Source organism: Neltuma alba, unplaced genomic scaffold, assembly GCF_004799145.2.
Source record: "Neltuma alba isolate B1F8T4 unplaced genomic scaffold, ASM479914v2 tig00011378_pilon, whole genome shotgun sequence".
NCBI classification, from domain to species: Eukaryota; Viridiplantae; Streptophyta; class Magnoliopsida; order Fabales; family Fabaceae; genus Neltuma; species Neltuma alba.
The window spans coordinates 274,512-294,383 of NW_021636072.1; the positions used below are offsets into that span (position 1 = coordinate 274,512).

At 35.5% G+C, this 19,872-nt stretch overlaps 3 protein-coding genes and 1 pseudogene across 3 annotated transcripts; 2 read left to right on the plus strand and 2 right to left on the minus strand.

The window, feature by feature from the left end:
- Window positions 1–258: 258 nt before the first annotated feature.
- Window positions 259–909, plus strand: LOC114712598 (TMV resistance protein N-like). The gene has a single exon (XM_028897150.1). It carries the CDS (start codon window positions 259–261, stop codon window positions 907–909), a length of 651 nt encoding a protein of 216 aa, XP_028752983.1.
- Window positions 910–1,212: 303 nt separating this feature from the next.
- Window positions 1,213–2,993, plus strand: LOC114712599 (disease resistance-like protein DSC1). The gene is made up of 3 exons (XM_028897151.1): window positions 1,213–1,428; window positions 1,527–2,537; window positions 2,958–2,993. The coding sequence occupies exons 1-3, from the start codon at window positions 1,213–1,215 to the stop codon at window positions 2,991–2,993; spliced, it is 1,263 nt and encodes a 420-aa protein (XP_028752984.1).
- A 1,419-nt stretch (window positions 2,994–4,412) lies between these two features.
- Window positions 4,413–9,567, minus strand: LOC114712600 (BURP domain protein RD22-like; annotated as a pseudogene).
- Window positions 9,568–9,998: 431 nt separating this feature from the next.
- LOC114712601 (isoflavone 7-O-methyltransferase-like) lies at window positions 9,999–11,245 on the minus strand. The gene is made up of 2 exons (XM_028897152.1): window positions 10,472–11,245; window positions 9,999–10,301 (listed from the first exon to the last, which is right to left on the minus strand). The coding sequence occupies exons 1-2, from the start codon at window positions 11,243–11,245 to the stop codon at window positions 9,999–10,001; spliced, it is 1,077 nt and encodes a 358-aa protein (XP_028752985.1).
- Between the last annotated feature and the right edge of the window lie 8,627 nt (window positions 11,246–19,872).

A 19,872-nucleotide genomic window follows, 5' to 3' on the forward strand; every position in this document is an offset into this window, starting at 1 on the left:
TGAACTGGTTGGAATTGATGTAAAAATAGCAGAATTTGAGTCAGTTCTGGCAAATACATCGGAGGAAGTTCAATTTATAGGAATATGGGGAATGGGAGGGTTAGGCAAAACTACTCTTGCTAAAATTGTTTATGAGAGAATATAAAAAAACTACGAAGTTCATTTCTTTCTTCATAATGTTAGAGAGAAGTCTGCAAAAGAAGGTGGTTTAATTTCATTGCAACATAAACTTCTTTCTCATTCGAAAAGAAGAATCATATGGAAGTGCGTGATTGTGACGAAGGAAAAATGCTGATAAAAAAAAGGTGGTGTAATACCAAAGTTCTACTTGTCCTTGATGATGTGAGTCTCATAAGCCAACTTGAGAATTTGGCTGGAAAGAAAGAATGGTTTGGTCAAGGGAGTAGAATAATAATAACAACTAGAGATCAGCGTCTTTTAGTTGAGCATGGTGTTCCTCAATATAAGATGAATTTCTTAAGTCAAGTCGATTCCCATCAACTTTTTCTTGAAAAAGCTTTCAAGGAAGATCAACCAAATGAACATTATTTGGAGCTTTCTAAAACTGTGATTAAAGCTGCCAAAGGATTTCCTTTGGCACTCAAAGTATTTGGTTCATTTCTTTGTGGAAGAAGTGAATCAGAATGGGAGGATGCGCTTAGGAAGGTTCCTCCAAATGGCATTTTGGAGATACTTAAAGTGAGCTTTGATGGACTAGAATATAATGAGAAGAATATATTCTTAGATATTGCTTGCTTTTTCAATGGGATGGCTAAGGATGATGTCATACAAATCTTAGAAAGTTGTGGTCTTTGCGCAAAAATTGGAATAGGAATTCTTATTGAGAAATCAATGGTAACCGAAAGCGATGGCTGTTTGAGGGTCCATGATGCTTCAAGAAATGGGTAAGGAAATTGTTGTTCATGAATCACCAGATGATGCAGGGAAACGTAGCAGGATATGGTCCTTGGAGGATGCTAATCATGTGTTGGGAAATAAGAAGGTAAACTTCGCCCATTCTTGTGATTGTGCATTGTTAATACGATAATTTATTCCATGCATTTTATTTTTTTTATACAAATTCCGTGCACTTTATATATTATTAGCTTGATCTTTTTATTTTACATATAGGGAACCGAAGCAATCCGTGGTATGGTGGTAAGATTTGACAAACCATATATCATACATTTGGATCGTGAGGCCTTCTCAAGTATGAGCAATCTCAAGTTACTTGTCATGTCAAGTCATTCACATTTGTCACAAGGCCAATTGAATCTTGATGGACTTAACTGCCTTCCTAACACATTGAAAGTCATCGAATGGAAGGAGTATCCTTTAGATTTCCTACCAAGGCAAAATCAATTTCATGAACTTGTTGATCTTAAAATGCAATACAGCACATTAAAAGAACTTTGGAGAGAAACTCAGGTAACTAATGTCCTCTGCTTAGATATGTTTGTCTATAATCTGATGCATGTATCACTAGCTTGTTGTTGGTTTTTGAAGGCTTCTTTTCCTCTTTTCAGTTTCTGCAAAGTTTGAAGTTCATTGATTTGAGTCATTCAGCAAACCTGATCAGAACACCAAATTTTGATAAAACTCCTAATCTTCAAAGATTAATTCTTAAAGGGTGTACAAAGCTTGTTGAAGTTCACCACTCTCTCTGGCAACACAGGAATCTTGCCATTTTTGATTTTAAAGGTTGCAAAAGTATTAAGAATCTTCCAACCAAATTCGAGATGAATTCTTTAGAGACACTAGTTCTCTCTGGGTGTTCAAAAGTTAAAAAACTTCCTGAGTTTAGAGAAGGTATGGAATGTTTATCCAAGCTTGATTTAGAGAGCACTGCTATATCCAAACTACCACAATCATTGGTCAATTTGACTGGTCTTATTATATTAAATTTAAAGGATTGCAAAAATCTGGTTTGCTTCCCAAGTGATTTTCAAAAACTGAAAGCTATAAAGAATATCAATATTTCTGGTTGCTCAAGGATTTCAAGGCTTCCAGAGAATTTGAATGAAAATGATTCATTGGAAGAGCTTCATGTGGGTGAAACTGCTACAAGAGAAGTGCCTTCATCCTTGAATAATTTAAAAGTATTATCTCTTAGGGGATGTAAGGGCCATCAGGTTCAACAAAGTCGTTCCCTTCTCAAGGTGGCATTTAGGCTTCAAAGGCCACCAAGTTCAACAAACTCTTTGTGGTCTCCTTCTTTTTCAAATCTATCATCTTTGGGCAATTTACGTCTAAGTTATTGCAATCTTCATGATGACTCACTGTCCAGTGGAATTAGCAATTTATCATTACTGAAAGTGTTGGATTTGTGTGGAAACAATTTTGTTGAATTTCCTTCTGGCCTCATTTCCAAACTTGAAAAGCTTGAATGTATTACTTTGAATGATTGCCCAAGCCTTCAGTCTTTGCCTCAAGTTCCAGCAAACCTATCAATTATAGAAGCAGTTGATTGTCCATCATTGAAACATTATGTTCGTTCCCAGCAACTATGGGAATTCATTGAGCAATTTGAATATCAGGTTTGTTTTATTTCTTTTTTACTGTTATGTGTTTCATATTAGTCAGTATAGTTCTATATCATACCATTTTTTTTTTCGTTACAGACTCGATGTAGACTTGAAATCTCAGGTCAAAAATGGAAATGTCACTGTTTAAGCGACTACATGTCTGCAATTATAACTTGGGATTCACAAGTTGTGAGTTATTTGAATCTCTAGTTTATCTAGTTTTCTTATCATTCTATTTCTTACACATTAACTATTATAATTTTCATCACAGTCTGACTTTATGCAACCGACTCGAGTATTAAACTATTCCTGGTAGTGAAGTGCCACCATGGTTTAACCATCAAAACTATTCTTGTGCGGAAGATTGCCCATATGAGTATACTCCAAAAAATGCGTCATTTAAAGTAAAAACTCCTGATTCTTGCCGTTCAGGTGAATGGTGGGTGTGGCCATATGCTTAGTGCTTGAAAATGATTTGGAATTTGCAAATTGCCGTGACAACGTTTATTGGACTTATAAAGTTTCTAAAGGTAAATACTCAAATTCATTCCGTTGTTGTGGCATTCATGTGCAGTCTAATTGTCGTCATCAACGATGTATCATCTACATTCGTTTTTCTTCATTTGTTGTGGAGCAACTTCAAATGGTATTCTTCACTAATAACGAAGGTCCAGAGAAGAAGTCAGCTTTTAAAATAGCACAGTGTGGGTGGCGTGTGTTGTGTAAAGAAGATGTTGAGAGATGGCAAAATACAAGAGATGAAGAATGATCAGTTCATTAGTTAAAGATGAGTCTTGATGAAGGCGTTGAGATTGATGAGACTCAAATTCCTATGGCCCATAGTGATTTTCCTTTATTTATTATCTTAGCTTAAAGTCCATCATATTTCTATTATATTTATAATTCAAATTTTAGGAGATACTATTTGTCAGCCAGGTTAATTTTTCTTAGATTTATTAGAAGCTCCTTCTCAATCTATGTATATGTATAGGGTCTCTTCGTCCTCATAGGGAAAAGACGATTATCGTAAATGCTATTTTTCTCAGTGAAATTTCTTGCTTGTCGTTGCCCTTGGGTTTTTTTATCCCCACACGGTCGGTTTTTCCTCATTAAAATTTTGTGTTCCATCTTCTTTAATTTTTTTTTTCCAAATGTCTTAGAATGTTTGGAATAGAACTTGCCAAAAAAAAAACTTCTAGAGAATATATGTCAAAAAATAAGTTTGAGTAGAATGGATTTACTCAGTGATGCCCCCTGCATATCATATATTAAAATATATAAACAAGTCGTCATATATTTAGATCAGAAACGACGAAGCTAGAGTGATATTTTTCTCATGTAAAGGACTTGTAGAGGTTTCATAATAATTTTAAAGCACTCTCATACGATTTTTTATAATCAATTATAAATTTTTAAATTTGAACAAAAAATATAAAATATCAAGTAAATAGTAATCCAAAAGAAAAATACAAATTTTAATTTAGGTGCTCCAATTAACGGTTAGCAATCATAGTACTTTCAAAGTATGTGAAAAAAGTGTTGAAATGACATAGTAAGCTAGAAGTTTGAAGAATGAAATTGCATGCCAGCAGGGGCCAACGTGAGACTCCGTATGCGTTTTCAGTGACGCCAAGAAAGAGAGAAAATGAGAAATTGAGAATATCCAAATTGCATATCATATATGATAATACATACACACGTGCTGCCACCTGCATATCATATAATACATGAACAAGTGATATCATATATGAAGTGAGACAGAGATAGAGAGAATATTGTATTGAAACTCTATTTTATATTTCTTGTGAGTTTCATCACACTCTCTATCTGTGCCTCTTATTTTTGAAACACACACACACACGTATATCTAAACCACTGACGTTCACATTAGTTTTTTTTTTTTGGAACCCACATAACGGTGGATCGAGAAAGGAAATGGCACACAGGAACAGTCCCAGGCTTCACTTTTAACAATTGGAAGGACACATGTTTTGGGTTCCAAGTTGATGTCTCTCTGTGACAAACACATAAAGCTTTCATTCTGCTCCCATCAGCACCCCCCAGGGCACTGTATAGGCAACTGTGTTCTCTATTTTGTGACAGAGAAACACAGCATACGCGTAATAGAGCTTATGGCACACCAACTGTGTTCCCCCCACCTTCTTCATTCCATGCAATATTGTGTATTCTTCTACTTCCTTTGTTCCCTCCTTCATCGCCTCTGCAGACAAAGCATTCACATTTTTCCCAAGCTTCAAAGTAACAAAATCAACCATGAATTCTAAAGACTTCCCATAGTACTTTTGTTCTCCTTTGACCCCTGGATCTTCACAAATCTCAATTGTTGTCTTCATCTCCTTAGCATATACTGACCCACGTTTCTCGGCAAGCTTGTTCAATATTTCAGCCATCTGTTGTTAAAAAACCAGATAACACATATCATTTGGCTATATATATCTCTTTTCTCAGTAGAATGAATGTGACAGTACTAAATATACCTTAGTTGAAGAAAAGGAAATGGATTTCGCAACTTGACGAGGCTGGAAGGAGGCATGGCTGTTGATGTTCATGAAGAGCAAGTTCATTTCATGACCGGCCTTCAAGTCCTTTTCCGAAAAGAAGACAGTCCCATTGGTGTTGTCATGGGGTGGGGTGCTATATCTAGGGTAGCCGCTAAATACCTTATAGTTATTTCGTGGAGAATGATAGTTGGAAGTATCAGGCATTTCATCGGCCATCTCACGCACACCGCCGTCATTAGTGGTGCCACCACCTGAGTTGCCAACGTTGACATCAGAATGAACTAACCCAAATGACTGCATTTATTATTGTTACCCGTTAATCATGCTAACCAGGCCAGTTGGGTGGAGGAGATCTTTGAGGAGTTCAGGCATGGGAGTATAGGGAAGCATGGACTTCCAATAAATCTCAGGGGCCAAGGCAGCATCATGAGCTGGCGCCACCAACACAACCTTCTATTTCATAGAGACGCACACGTTCACATCTTAGTTCTGTCTGGAAAATAAAAAGGTGAGAGAGAATAAGAAAGGGAGTGGAAGCTCACAGTGAGAAAAGCAGTAATGATGGAAATGAGTGGAAACTTCACTGTTGCAAAACAAGTCGAGACCCATGATGCGAAACGAGAAACCGAGGGGAATTATATAGACACGGAGAGGGCCCCACATTGGGCTTTTGCTGTGAAATATGGGACCCAGACCTGGATATCCTGACGTATAGATTCATCATATATGAATATGCACGAAGAAATACAAATTAAAAGAGGGAAGATTGCAACAAAGTCTCATCCAAAAAAATTAAATATAAAAAAGTCCCTGAAAATCATTAAATTATTCTCAACTCCCAAGAAATCTTATTGCAAGAGAATTTATTTATTTAATTACCAAATTATCCTTTTTTTTTTTTAAATTTGTATTGACAATTGAAAGAGCAGTCGTTGACAACTGAAGATGTAAGGATTGACAACTATCACGGTAGGTATTAACAACCCATATATTATATTTTGTGATGTGTTGAGAAAATGTGTTGTCAATACCTATAAACTTATATGTAATATAAAAATGCACAGTCGCATTATGCCACGAGAATAGCAACGATAATAGAAAGGGGGAGATTAGTAGAATAAGAAGGAATCGAGAGGCAGCAGCAGACTTTTGGGGGGGAGGGTGTATATGTATCAAGAAAACCTAATTTTCACTTGCTAAGCCTTGATTAGTGACAGCTATTCTTAGTTGACATCATTACATCGTGTCTGCATACTAGTCAGAAGATTCTGTTACATGTCTCCCACTAGGGAACCCCACAAGTGTTGTGAGATTTATAAGTTCAAGAGGCTTTCCTCTTTGAATAGGCTAATGTTTTGAGATTAGGCTCTCCCTTTAGGCTTATGCTCATCACAGATTTCCCGACATAATTTATTTTCTTCTAGCTGTGTTTTCAATTGTCTCTATTTCAGATCAGAAGACGTATGGAATGATGATTTAGACCATATATGTAGTTATGGTAACGGGTTTTTTATGACTTCCGCTGCTATGAATTGCAGGATTTATATATCAAATCGTGGTTCATGATTTCCTCTGCCGGCTTTTTTTTTTTACCATATGATGCATTAAGGATTGGTCCTACTCTTTCCTGTTTTGAGAAAAATTAACGATAAGCATCGCCTATGGTTCTTGATTTGTTAATTTGCTTTCCATCGATCTAAATACAATTGTTGACATTTGTCTACTTTGGTTCCTATACTACGGACTAGAAGGAGCACAGCAACTAAATCATTTATATTTTACATAGTCGTGGTTCATGATTTATAACTAATCTTTGGGGTTGTAGCTGTTAGACGTTACTGTTAAGTTGTCACTACTACAATTTATGACCATGCTGACCTAATTGGTTGCCGGAATGGAAATCAATCATCAAATATTGCATATTACATCTATAGGGATTAGTTCTAATGGAAAGGACTACTTCCTCACAACATGTCAAAACAAGCGAATTATATCCCCATTGTTTTTTCTTTAAGGCTCCACTGATATTAACCTTTCTATATCTGCAGACTAATTATTTTAGATCCATAAAAAATATATATATAAATAGAGCACATAATTTAAATTATATATTCTACTGTCTTTATATATTGATAAGGACAGGTCACATAAAATGTCCAGACTTTTTCTTTTTATCAAGGATACATCTATTTAGGGATGCTTGTTTTTTTTTTATTATTAAAAAATTAATTATTTTCTGAAAAAAAATCTCTTATATGATATTTTACGGGTTTGATTAAATTTTTAAAATAATCAGGAAAAAACCAAAGGAAGTCGAATATATAATTTAGAGTATATGCGGTATATATGGGTCTAAAATAATTGGTACAAATGAAGCTATTAAAAGGATAAGGTCAGTTGAACAAGAACGAAATATTCAATATTTTATTTATTTATCTGATATTGCATATTTGGAATTATTTGTAGATATTCTAGATATATATACTCGTTTATCTGAGTGTAGCCGCTGGTCAATTCTGATTGAATTTAGGTTTAGATTTTTACTCGGTCTCATTTAAATTAATATGGGGCCCATTTTGAAAATTCTTTATGAGATGTAGCACGTCATAAAATGTCACTCACTAACTCCATTTTTCATGAAAAGAACTACGATAGATTTCTCTAAGTTTTTGTTTGATGTTTCTTTCTTCATCTGGAGAAACCCGCAATGCAAATAACTATTTGCATATAATATATGGAAAACTTGCACCCGATTTAAGACATGCAAGAAAGAATGTAATAGCGATGAAGTTTTAGATTATATAAATGTTAAACTGTTGAAATTTTTCGTGATAAATAGTCTTACTTGCCCAATATTTCATGTAAAGGATGTTGATGTGGCGACATGCACTGGATGCGTCGCAGGATGCTCGGTGATTATAAATTAACTAACTAATAGCAAAATGTTTGATGCAAACAACATGTGAATAAGGCAAATGCACTTGTGGAAAATTTATTTGAGGATATTAAAAAAATTATTTAAGTTAGTTATTTGTCACAAATATGTATTAATCTCTCTGAACTAATTCTTCTCAATCATGTGCATTAGACGATTCAAATTATTTTTTGGTCAGAATTCCTTACAATAAATAGGGATATTTTGAAAAGAGAGACAGAGAGATAAAGTGAATTAAAATATTATATTTAGGGCCAAACTCAACCCACAAGAAAGTAGAGTGTGCTTTCTTCATTCTTTCTCTTAAGGTCCGCATATGTGTTTATACCCCACACACACACAAAATGATTTTCTCCTCTCCCATATCTGTTAATATCTCCTCCGAAATAAAATAGGATAGGAATAGATTTTGTCTCAAAATTCTTTTTTATCTTACAATTTTTATAAAAGAAGAAATATATAAAAGATAATTAAATAAGTATAAAAAAATCTATAAATTAAACCAAGTATACTTCAGAATTTAACCTATTTAATTATAAAATATTTATTTATCCATATTACTTGAAAATAGCAATTGGCAGGAGTTACCTTGGTTTTAAAATTATTTTGAATAACTTTTCTACCAAGAAAACTTCGAAAAATTCATTATAGTTTATTCAAGCGAAAAGTTTGTGAATTAATTGGTCGTCGTGAAGAAGGAGTTGCAGAGTCATTTCATAAAGAATTTTCAAAACATAGAAAAATTCGTCATAATTAATACTCCCAGCTCGACAGAGATTTTATCAAGTCCAAAATGATTTGAGGATGCTCTAAGTTTACACACAAAAAAAGGCTTTTATTTCCAATAAGGACATGCCTATTTAAAATTTTCTTGTTTTTAACTCTAAATAAGAATTACCAACAAGAGTTAGTTTAGTTGGTAAGGACTTGGCTTATAATTCACAAGTTGTGAGTTCAAATCCCATTGCTAATGTAAAGACCTTATTAGTGAGCAATTTGTAAGTACTTTTATAAGCATTCTAAGTTTAGAGGCATGCCCTTACCCTAGTGAGCTTCCGAAATCCAACTTATCTAAACTTTTTGCTTATAAGGAAAAACATTTCTAAACAAGAATTAATAAATGATGGTAGTTTGTCATTAAATTAGTGAAACGCTTGGCTGCAGCCTACGAAACATAAATAATAACATGGACTTGGGCACATGCAATGGACATCCAACACAGGAAGGTAACAAGTTTTTAATCGTCCAAGTGTTATTTGAACGGCTTTATCATATCTGATACAAATATTTGGTTTGTATTAAACATGGATAACACTCCTTTTGTAATTTTCTCCATGCTTTATTTAGTTAACATCAGTTTTCTGGCTGTTACAACATTTTCCATTTGAAACTTCACTTGACTGGTGATTTTAACTCTACCAAGCTGTTCATTCCATGAAATGGATTGATACTGATCTCCACAGCTACCAATTGTTGCGTGGTATATTGGTACAATACGATGCACAGTTGAGTACAGAAACAGAGCCTGTGAAGTGGATTCATTGGTCCAGATCGTCGCTAATAGCTGCAATATGTCTCTATGCATAATACGATGCTCTTAAGTGCTGGAAACTCAATTGATTCAGAACTGAGCAAGGGAGAAATACGACAATTCAGGTCGGTTATTTCCTTCCCTTGAATGGTTATAAACGTGCATGATATAGTGCTATTTTGATTTCTTTCTTGTCTTCTAACATGTTTTAACAGATGCACTCTACAAATTAGTTTTTTTTTATTCATTCATCAGTAATAACTGTGTTATTTTTTTTTTTTCACTCAACTTAGTAATGACTTTATGTAAACATGAATGTTTATAAATTGCTAGATGATTCGGCCGCAGTTATAAGATGGGGAACAATTTCTTTATCGCGATATGTTATGTAGCTCATTGAAATTGCAGAAGAATCATAACTCTTGTTCTACTGCAATTTATTCACTTTGAAACATGTAAAACAAGTTATTTGATTCCCAGCAAGTCTAGGGATGAAGCACAATGAGAGGCCTAAAGCCGAATACAGGAAATATCTGGTAATCTGTGAAGCCTGCTTTCAGGAAGAGTTTCTTCCATTCTTCCTCGGATCTCTCTTTTGAATTGAATTCAGCCGCCAACATTATGTTGAGTAAGAGCTTTGTTTCTAGCACTTCATGCTGCTCTTGCTTTTCATTCAACACTGTATCTATGATGATCACTTTTCCCCCTTTTCCATTGCCTGAAATAGCTTCCTTGGCATTTTTAAGTATCTTTAAGCAATCATCATCACCCCAGTCATGTAAAACCCACTGTAAAAACGAAAATAGGTAGTAATCTAACATTCCAGGTATTTCATGTGTTTGAGTAATATCTGAAAATCAAATGATTTAATCTAAAAATGAAAAACTTGTAGAATTGCGAGGATGCAAGATTTAAATTTGTTATGTAACGTTGTATTTTTTATGTAGAATATACTTGCCTTAATCAGCACTGCATCAGCATGAGGGATGGATTTGAGCATGTCCCCACTAACAAAGCTCATATTGCAGTTTCCAGATAAGTTTGAGACAACCTCAGGAAGATCGAGCACCGTACATTTCAACTTGGGGAATGCTTCACAAATAATCATAGCAGCTGTACCAGTTCCACCGCCAACATCAACGATGGAATTCAGTCCATCAAAAACAGATCCCAAATCTTTCATTGCCAGTTTCATGAATCTGGAATCACTAGCCATTGCTTCTAGGAAGACCGCCAAATCTTCTGGGTTTTGAGTAAGGAATTCATAAACGCCTACGCCAAACGATGTCTCTCTCAATGTATTTTCCTCCCCACGAACCCATTTCCCCAAGTTTTGATACAAATCAAGCAAAGCTGGGCTTACAGTCAACTGAACCATTGAAGATATACAATGGTCTATGCCGTTCACAAGAAGCTGCGATGCAGAAGTGAGATCATATGATACTTCACTTTCTTCTTCTTCATTGTTGCTGCTTTTGATGATGGTGAAGAGGCCATTGTGAGCCAGCAAGCGCATGAGCCCTTTTATAAAAGTAGTTTTAGAGGGTGGAACTTTGAGATCTGATACCAACTGAGAAAGAGAGATGGGTTGGCCTTGCTTGTGGATTATGTCCGGTATTTCAAGCTCAATTGCACACTTTAGACATAAAGAAGACATCCAAAGATGCATGAGTCTGTACAATTGGGCTTGGCCATGAAACAAGTCTGCTGTTTTGTCTCCAGTTCCATCCATGGCTGGGGAGAGCAGGAATTGTCAAATGAATTGATGCAGGTGCGTTTCCTTCATACAATTTATTCATTGTCTTGCTATAAATGTGTCTTGGTTTCTTGTTGGGAACTGTGATTTTGCCAAGTGTAAAACATGCATGTAAGATTACACATTAGCTAATTCATTGTCTTGCTATAAATGAGAAGGATACTTAATGTCATTAAATTTTATTCTTTATTATTAAAACAATATTACTTCGTCCCTTATTATAAGATCTAATTTTTTGAATAGATTTGTCCCTTTTTATAAGATCCTCTTTGAGTTTGTCTAAGCATTTAATGTATTATTACCTATTTTACTCCTAATTTAATGCATTTAATATATTCTCTTTATTCATTTATCTCACTATTACTCCCTCATATATACCCATTTATATATAAGGGTATATTTGAAAAAAAAATTGTATTTGCTATGTATTAATTGCTTTAAACTAATTTTAATTATTTTTTTAAACTGCATAATTTAGTTAAAAGGATCTTATAATAAGGGATAGAGGGAGTACTCCGTCTAATCCTATATATATAAAATATAAGTAAAAAATTGGGTAAAGTTAATTAAAGAGAATAAATGTTAAAAAAAATATATTTTTTAAAAATCTTCATTTGAGGAGGGAGAAAGCGAATGAGAAAGAGGATGACTATGGAAAAAAATGTGTTAAAGAAAATCAGTGTAATGATATGCTCTCTTAGGTTATAATTATAAGCTTAGTAACACGTAATGAATAGGAAAAAATGAAAAAAAATTCGTTAAAATTCTAGACATTTTTTAAAGTATCTTGTAAATAGGATCAAGCCACACCACCAAAATGTGTATTTGTATCTTCCAAGGGAAAATGGTAAAAAAAAATTGGTTAATTTACATAATAAAAAATTGGGCAACTTGTAAGATTACAGACAAGATAGGCACTTGCCCATGCCAATATGCAACAACCTCAGGAAGGACAACGTAGCAAGTAATGACGCAGATTTTATGGGATCATAAATGGGTAACAACTAGCAATCCCATTAATATTATATTACTCCAACATCAATAAAATATTTACAAGTAAATAAATTATAAAAGTAAGTAAAAGTTATATTACATGAGATTTTTTTTTATCGTGTAACTGTCTTTCTCGGTCCCCAAAAAAAAAAAAACTGTCTTTTTAGGTCTTTATTACTTTCTCCGGTCTTACATGATATGCTCCTCAAATTTTTTTTAGTCTCTTACTCCCCAAATTTTCTCGTTTTTCTTTCGGGAAATATGGGCTGTAGGAAAATTACAAATAAGATGGACACTTGCCCATGTCAACTCAATGTTCTTCAATTTATTGAAAATTACTAGTGTCTGTGACTGATCACGATGAATGGATGCCCGAAAGGGGGGATATGAAAATGTTAATTATCATGCAAAACATACTCTTGGCTAAATGCATTTTTAATCCTTTCATATTAGTTTAAGGAGGAGCTTATTTAAAATTATGAAACCGATTTTAGTTTGGGGAGCAGTACCATCTAAGAATCCTAGTTTTAGTAGAGTTTTGTGGAACTATAGACTCAAACATCCTAGTGATATGGTGCTCAATCAAATTGTTAGTGAATGTAACCTGAAAATTATCAAGAATGAATCTGTCTTTTGTGAATCATGTAAGTAAGGCAAATCTCACTCTCTCCCTTTTAAAGTATCTCACTCTCATGCCTTAAAACCGCTTGAACTGATACATTCTGACCTGTGGGGCCCTGCACCCTTCAACTCTAAGAATGGCTTTAAGTCTTATATACTGTTCCTCGATGACTATAGCCACTACTCTTGGATCTTTCCTTTAAAAGCAAAAGATGAAGCTATCAATATGTTTGTTCTTTGTAAGAAATTTGCTGAAAATCAGTTTGAAAGCAAGATAAAGATTGTTCAAAGTGACTGGGGAGGTGAGTATAGAAGTTTCTCTAAATTGCTACAAGATGAAGGATTCATTTTAGACACTCTTGTCCACATACCTCAGCTCAAAATGGTAGAGATGAAAGAAAGCATCAACACATAGTTGAAATGGAACTAACTCTACTGGCTCAGGTGAAAATGCCACTACACTACTGGTGGGAAGCATTTCACATAGCTACTCAAATAATAAATCAACTACCAACTCCTATTCTGGCTAAAACATTGATAACCTCTTGAAATTCCTATTAATTCAACTTATTTTATCACTTTTTTTTGGGTTTTGGAAGCTCTTATGTAGGATTATTCTCTTAAAGTTAGAAAATATGGTTTGATAAAGTGAACTTTAGTTTATGCTAACAATTGGAGATTATTTTTGCAATACTTCTAAGATTCTTGGTGCAGGAAATAGCAAGAGCTAAAAGATGAAAGACAAGGAGAAGATCAAGAACATAGAGTGAGCAAGGACAGAAGAATGACAGTGAAGAAACTGAAGAAGCACCATCTGCCGCGACGCATGAAGAAAACTGCCACAACAGTTCCAACAGAAAGGAAGAAAAAGCATTCGGTGTAAGGCACCGCGGCACCTGTCCATATCTGCTGCAGTGCCTAACCATTTACAAAAGCCCCATTTTGTGTAATCCGTTGCGACGGATGATCACATACGCTGCGGCATCTGCCCCTTGCAGCTGTGCGTTTTGCAATGTAACTTAAAAATTAGGGCATATAAGTGGGAGGACTCATGATTTTTTGACACACTTTGACTTGGGGCTCGTTTGGAGGTTTGCTCTGCTAAGGTTTGGACATTTTGAAGCTTGGGAACATTAAGCTTGAAGTTGCAAGAGATTTGAAGCTTCTTTCTTCATTTTCCTTGGTTTTCTTCTTCTTTTCTCCTTTATTTCTGTAATGGCTGCAAAATGTCTATGTACTTGTAGCTCTTTGCTGAACATGTGTAGCTAGAATAATCATTCCAGGGTTATTTTGATCTATTGTATGGATTAAAACTTGTTTTAACTCTCTCTTTGGTGTTAATGATAATGTGATGTTGTTTTTATCTTGAACTTAACGCTTCCTTGTGATTGGCCACCATTTGGAGTGATTAATTGATTGATTGAAGCTTAAGAAATTAAATTAATCTTTGAACTTTGATAAAAATGTGTTGGACCTGAAATTTATCCTAATAAATGGAAGGTTTATTGATAGAATAGAGATATATCTATTGACCTAGCATAGTCCTAAAAGGGTTTTGGTTTTCAAAGTGTAACCTTTTTAAACAAGAGCAAGAGATTGCGAAGTTTTATTAAGATTGCAAAACTTGGTTTTAACTTGAAAAAGCTTAATCAATAATTGTGAACCCTAGACTAACTTAACTTGTTATTAACCACTATTTGAGAAGTGATTACTCAAGTTTTATGAAGTATATTAGTGAAAAATAACCCTAGACCTTTATTTGTCTCAAAGTCAAGTTTATTTTATTTCAATTTAGATGTTTGTTTTCTGATCACATTATTCAACCTCTTTCACAACATTTACTTTACTTGACCTAATCAAGAGCACAATTATGATTCTTGACTTGTCTAGCTTTAGTCTCTGAGGAAATGATACGTTTTATATTACTTGTGACCCGTCTGCTTGTGGTTTAGCTATTTGGCGAACAAGTTTTTGGTGCTATTGCATGATTCACAAAAGACAGATTCATTCTTGATAACTTTCAAGTTACATTCACTAATAATTTGATTGAGCACCATATCACTAGGATGTCTAAGTCTACAATGCCCTAAAACTCTACTAAAACTAGGATTCTTAGATGGTACTACTGCTGAATCCTTAGCTTAACAATAGTACCTTGAACAATAAGTGCTAGCTCAACATGACCATTCCTCTTCTTCTGCTATGAGACTTTGAACATGCCTCCATTACTTGGTACCCCTTGTACTAGAGTTTCACCTGTTTCCTGTTCCTTCACATAGAATCCATTTTTGTTAAATATAACATCTGCATCATTATCATCTGCCATTTTATAAACACTCAGCAGGTTCTTTTTAATCCCAAGAGAAAACAAAACATCATTTAGTTTAAATGTCTTATGTAGTATATTAGATATAATTGACTGACCAACTTTTTCAACAGGTAATTTGTCACCATTACCAACTACTAATTGCATCTTACCATTGGGGTCAACAGGATTTTTTAGGCGATTGACATCGTTGGTCACATGACTTGTGGCTATACTATCAAGGTACCATGCATCATCATTTACTGTTTCTGGGTTGACCCAATAGGCTGAAAAATCTGACCCAGAGCTGGAACCAGTCTTAAACTGATTCTTTTTCTTTTCAGGTTTGACAAATAACCTGTCATATCGATAGAAACACCTTTCAACCTCATGTCTAATTCGATTACACAACTGACATTTTATAACTTCACCATCAAAGTGGTTCTGGATTCCACCAAATTGATTTCTTCTGCCTTTACCTCGGGAACCACATCTACCTCAACCACCATGCCAGCTGTTGCATGGTCTATAATATTTAGCCCTGGCATAGTTGATAAAATTGTTGGAGACTTGTAACTAAGCAATCTAAGATAGCTAATCCATACGACTTTGATAGGTCATCAGAGAGGAGTGAAATTCTATCTAGTTTAGCTTACTGGCTTCCTTGCTCAGTTGAACAACAATGGGATTATAGTCAACATCAAGTCCAGCCAAAACTTAAATGATAAGATCTAGAAGAGTGATTGGATAGCCAGCTATGAAGAGTTATTCAGAGAGATTCTTTATGCATGACAGGTACTCAGTTATCTTCATTGTTCCTTTCCTTGTTCTCTGGAATTCTGACTTCAACATTAGAATCCTTGCTTTGGTTTGAGCTCCTGCTAGCTGTTTTGCAGCTGTCTAAAGGTCAGCAGCATTTGAAACAGAGACCATTTGAGAAGAGATCTCTAGTGTCATGATATTTAATGACTAGCAAAATAGAAGCTGATCTGCTGCAACCCAATCTTCAAAATCTAGGTTCAGCTTACTCTTACTGTCAATAGTGATAAATTGAGGGACACACCTTGGTACCATTAAGGAAGCCCTCCAGTTTATGTCCCTTAATGATAGGGAGAACATGTGTCTGCCACACCAGATAATTCGTTCCATCAAGCTTGATGGAACAGCTTTGATTGATGCCATTTTCAGACTGTTGCTTTGGTAATGTAGCAGTTAAGACAAGTGATTCAGACTCAAAGGACATCTTGGAGGTTGTGGATTTCTCAATGGAGCTTTCAGCTAAGGTAGCTAACCCTAGCGCTCTGATACCAAGAAAAGTAAACACATAGTATTTTCTATAAAGGTGGCGCACAGCTCAAAGTGTATCCTATTACTTTATATAGAGGGAACAAAACCCTAAAATGTACTGTTAGTAGCAATCTCACCCAAGAAAGGGGTGAATTGGGTAAGTAAAAAAATTGCAAAATTAAAATCAGACAATATCAGAAACAGAGAGTTAGAGTTAGAAGGGATTTCACCGCAGAGAGGAAGATACAGGATTTATACTGGTTCAGTCTTAACCACTTGACCTACGTCCAGTCCTCAGAACACCTCTGAGTATTTCACTATCTTCTAAGATTGATCGGGCTCTTGGTGCCTCAGTACAGTAATTGAATCACTCAATCACTCCCCCTTACTCCCCTAAGGATACAAGCCCACTCAAGAGTCCACACTCTTGAGCATCACTCAGATGATTAATTAAAGATAGATATTGACTCTCTTACAGAGTAGAATAAATGATGAACACTGACGCTCAGTAATAATGAAGAAACAGAGTATTGAATGTAGTAGTAAATGATTACAGACAGTAGTTCGCGTATTCAATCCTCTCATTAATGCTTCTTCGCGCCTTTTATAGTTGCGGTCATTAAGTAACCGTTGGACGGATGAGCTTCTAGCCGTTGTGACTCTGTTTGCGTGTTTTCCTAGTTACAACGGTTCTGCCATTAATGCTTCTGCGTTTCTGACATAGTAGGTTGCAGGTTGCGTAATCCCGTTGACGAGCTGTTGTAATTTCTCTTAATAATCTGCAACCATATTTTAAACTTCAACAAGTAAGAGTCTTGTAGTGTAAGCTTTAAAATGAAACAGAAAGAATGATTATTTGATTACTCAATGATTCTAGATGAAATCAATTGTCCGTCAAAAGTCCAGAAAAATATTCTGGACATGATTGATAGAAGAGCTTGATTATCGATAAGGTTATCGATAATTTAGTTCTAGGAAAACTAAGTAGAAGCAACTGGAACATAAATTATCGATCATGTTATCGATAACTTAGTGATCGATAAAGTTATCTATCACTAGTCTATAATCAGTACCTGCATTCAAAAGGTTAGAGCTCAATGTTCGATCATATTATCAATAAACAATGATAGAATCAATAAGCAAAATAGGTAGAGTGCCTTACCATTTATCGATGTCGTTATTGATAACGTATTTATCGATCACTTGATCGATAAAGTCAGTTCAGATTCACTTCTTTTTATCTGTCACTTGTTCGATCATCTTGGATTATCGATCAATTTATCGATAATCGACAGTTGCCTTATATGACTTTTACGTTAGCGATAATCGATCATTTTATCGATCAATGAATTATCGAACAGATCATCGATTAAAATACTTAACATTAAACTGATTTACACTGAAGAGTTATCTGACAGCTTATCGATAATCATTTAATCGATCAGATGATTGATCAACACACTTAACCAATTTAATCTAACTTTGTTATCATCAAAACCATAATCCTAACATTCTCCCCCTTTTTGATGATGACAAAACATAAGTGAAAGGTATAAACCAAACAATAGCAGAAACATCAAAATTAAGCATTGAATCAGATAAGTAGACAGCCAATGTCAGTAAACCATATCAGTACATGGGTTCATGACAGAAAAAGATATTGAGGCAATACAAAATGATAGAAAACAGATAAACAAGCTAAAAATCTAATCAATATCAGCAACGTCCATATCAGTGTGCTTCTCCCCCTTTTTGTCAGCATCAAGGGAAGGAGAGGAAGTGGAAACAGTGGGAAATGGTAATGGAATAGGGAGAGGAGGAAGACTAGAAATGAGATGAAGAGAAGGAAAAGGTAAGGTGGGAACTGGTTGAGGCACAGTGATGAGAGCGAGTGTGGTGGAGGTAGGGACAGTGGAAGAAGGATCAGAAGTGATAATAGGAAGGAAGGGCTGGCTCAGGATGAGGTGGAGATGGTGGATGAGAGAAGAGATCCTCATAACTGAAGCTGGTACTGGAGGTAGTGAAGTTGGTGCAGAGGGAAGTTACCAGTCCTTTGAGCTCTCTGAGTTCCTTATCCACTGAATCAAATCTCTCTGCCACTTCCTTTTCTAAGACTACCATGGCCTGTCGGTGAAGGTCTAGAATTTTGGAGATACCCTTAAACTTCCTGTCAGAGACTTCCCCATACTCTCTGGCAGTGATGTACACTCTATGCTCAAATGCTTGGAGCTCTGCTTGAAACATCTCTCTGATAGATCGCTCCATGAAAGATGGTTCAGGGGCATGAGATGGAGCTGCAGTAGATTCAGCTTTATCCTAAGTCCGAGATGTACTAGCAGCCGGTTGCTTCCCCTTATCCTTTTGAGATACCTTCTGTGATGGCTTGAAGGGGACAGGAATCCTCATTTTATTCAGCTACGTGAGACCAAAAGCAGGTACTTTGGTCTTGATTTCTCCAGGCTCAAGTGGATCAATATTGTGTGCCTGAAGAAGGTAAGTAGCCAGCTGAGGGTAGGGAATTGGGGGTGAATTTAGACTTGTTGAGGACAAAGCCCTTCATCTAAGTGTATATAAGATCCCTAATATTGATCTTTTCTCCACTAATAATTCTAGCTAGGAGTAAATAGTCATCCTGAGTGAGGTGTGAGAAGCTTCCAGACTTATTTACCATACTCCGAGAGTAGATGTAATGTATAATCCGATAGTAATCACATATCTGCTTAGGAGGAAAACTCAGCTCACCAGGAAAATCATCACTCTGCATCAGTATTCGGTAAGCCTTTACCTCATTCATTTCTCCCCCTCTCACAGACTCTTAGATTCCCAATAACTCATTTAGCTTGGCATTGGTAATTTTGAATGATCTCCCTCTCAGTGTGACTTTCAGATAATCCTCTATAAGGTTGTCCATGTTACAGTAGAATCTTTTAATCACCTCAGGACAGTACTCCCTATCAATGATTAACCAATTGGAATAGTGCTGTAAAGGGTCACTTAGGTCGAGGTTAATCTCTTTATTTTTCTTCAGACTTTCTATGTCAACAGATACCACAGGGCAGAATTTTCTATTGGCAAAATCAGTCTTGTATTTTGTTATATTCACATCCACATCCAGATTGCCAACAAGTAGCTCAGAAAATTCGGTTGAAATACCTTCAGTAGGAACTTGCCGAGAGCTATCTTCCCTTATTCTTTGCCTTTTTTGTCGAGATTGCCGAGGTACAGGAACTTGCAGAGCTAATTCCATAGCTTTCTGAACTGAAGCCTCTTCATCGGACTCAGTCTCAGATCCTTGAGTGACCATGGGCAGTTTGGATTTAGCTTGGGGGGATTTTCTGGGTTGTTCTCTGGATTGGCTCTCTCGAATTTTCAGAACCCCCTTTTTCTTTGTTGATTC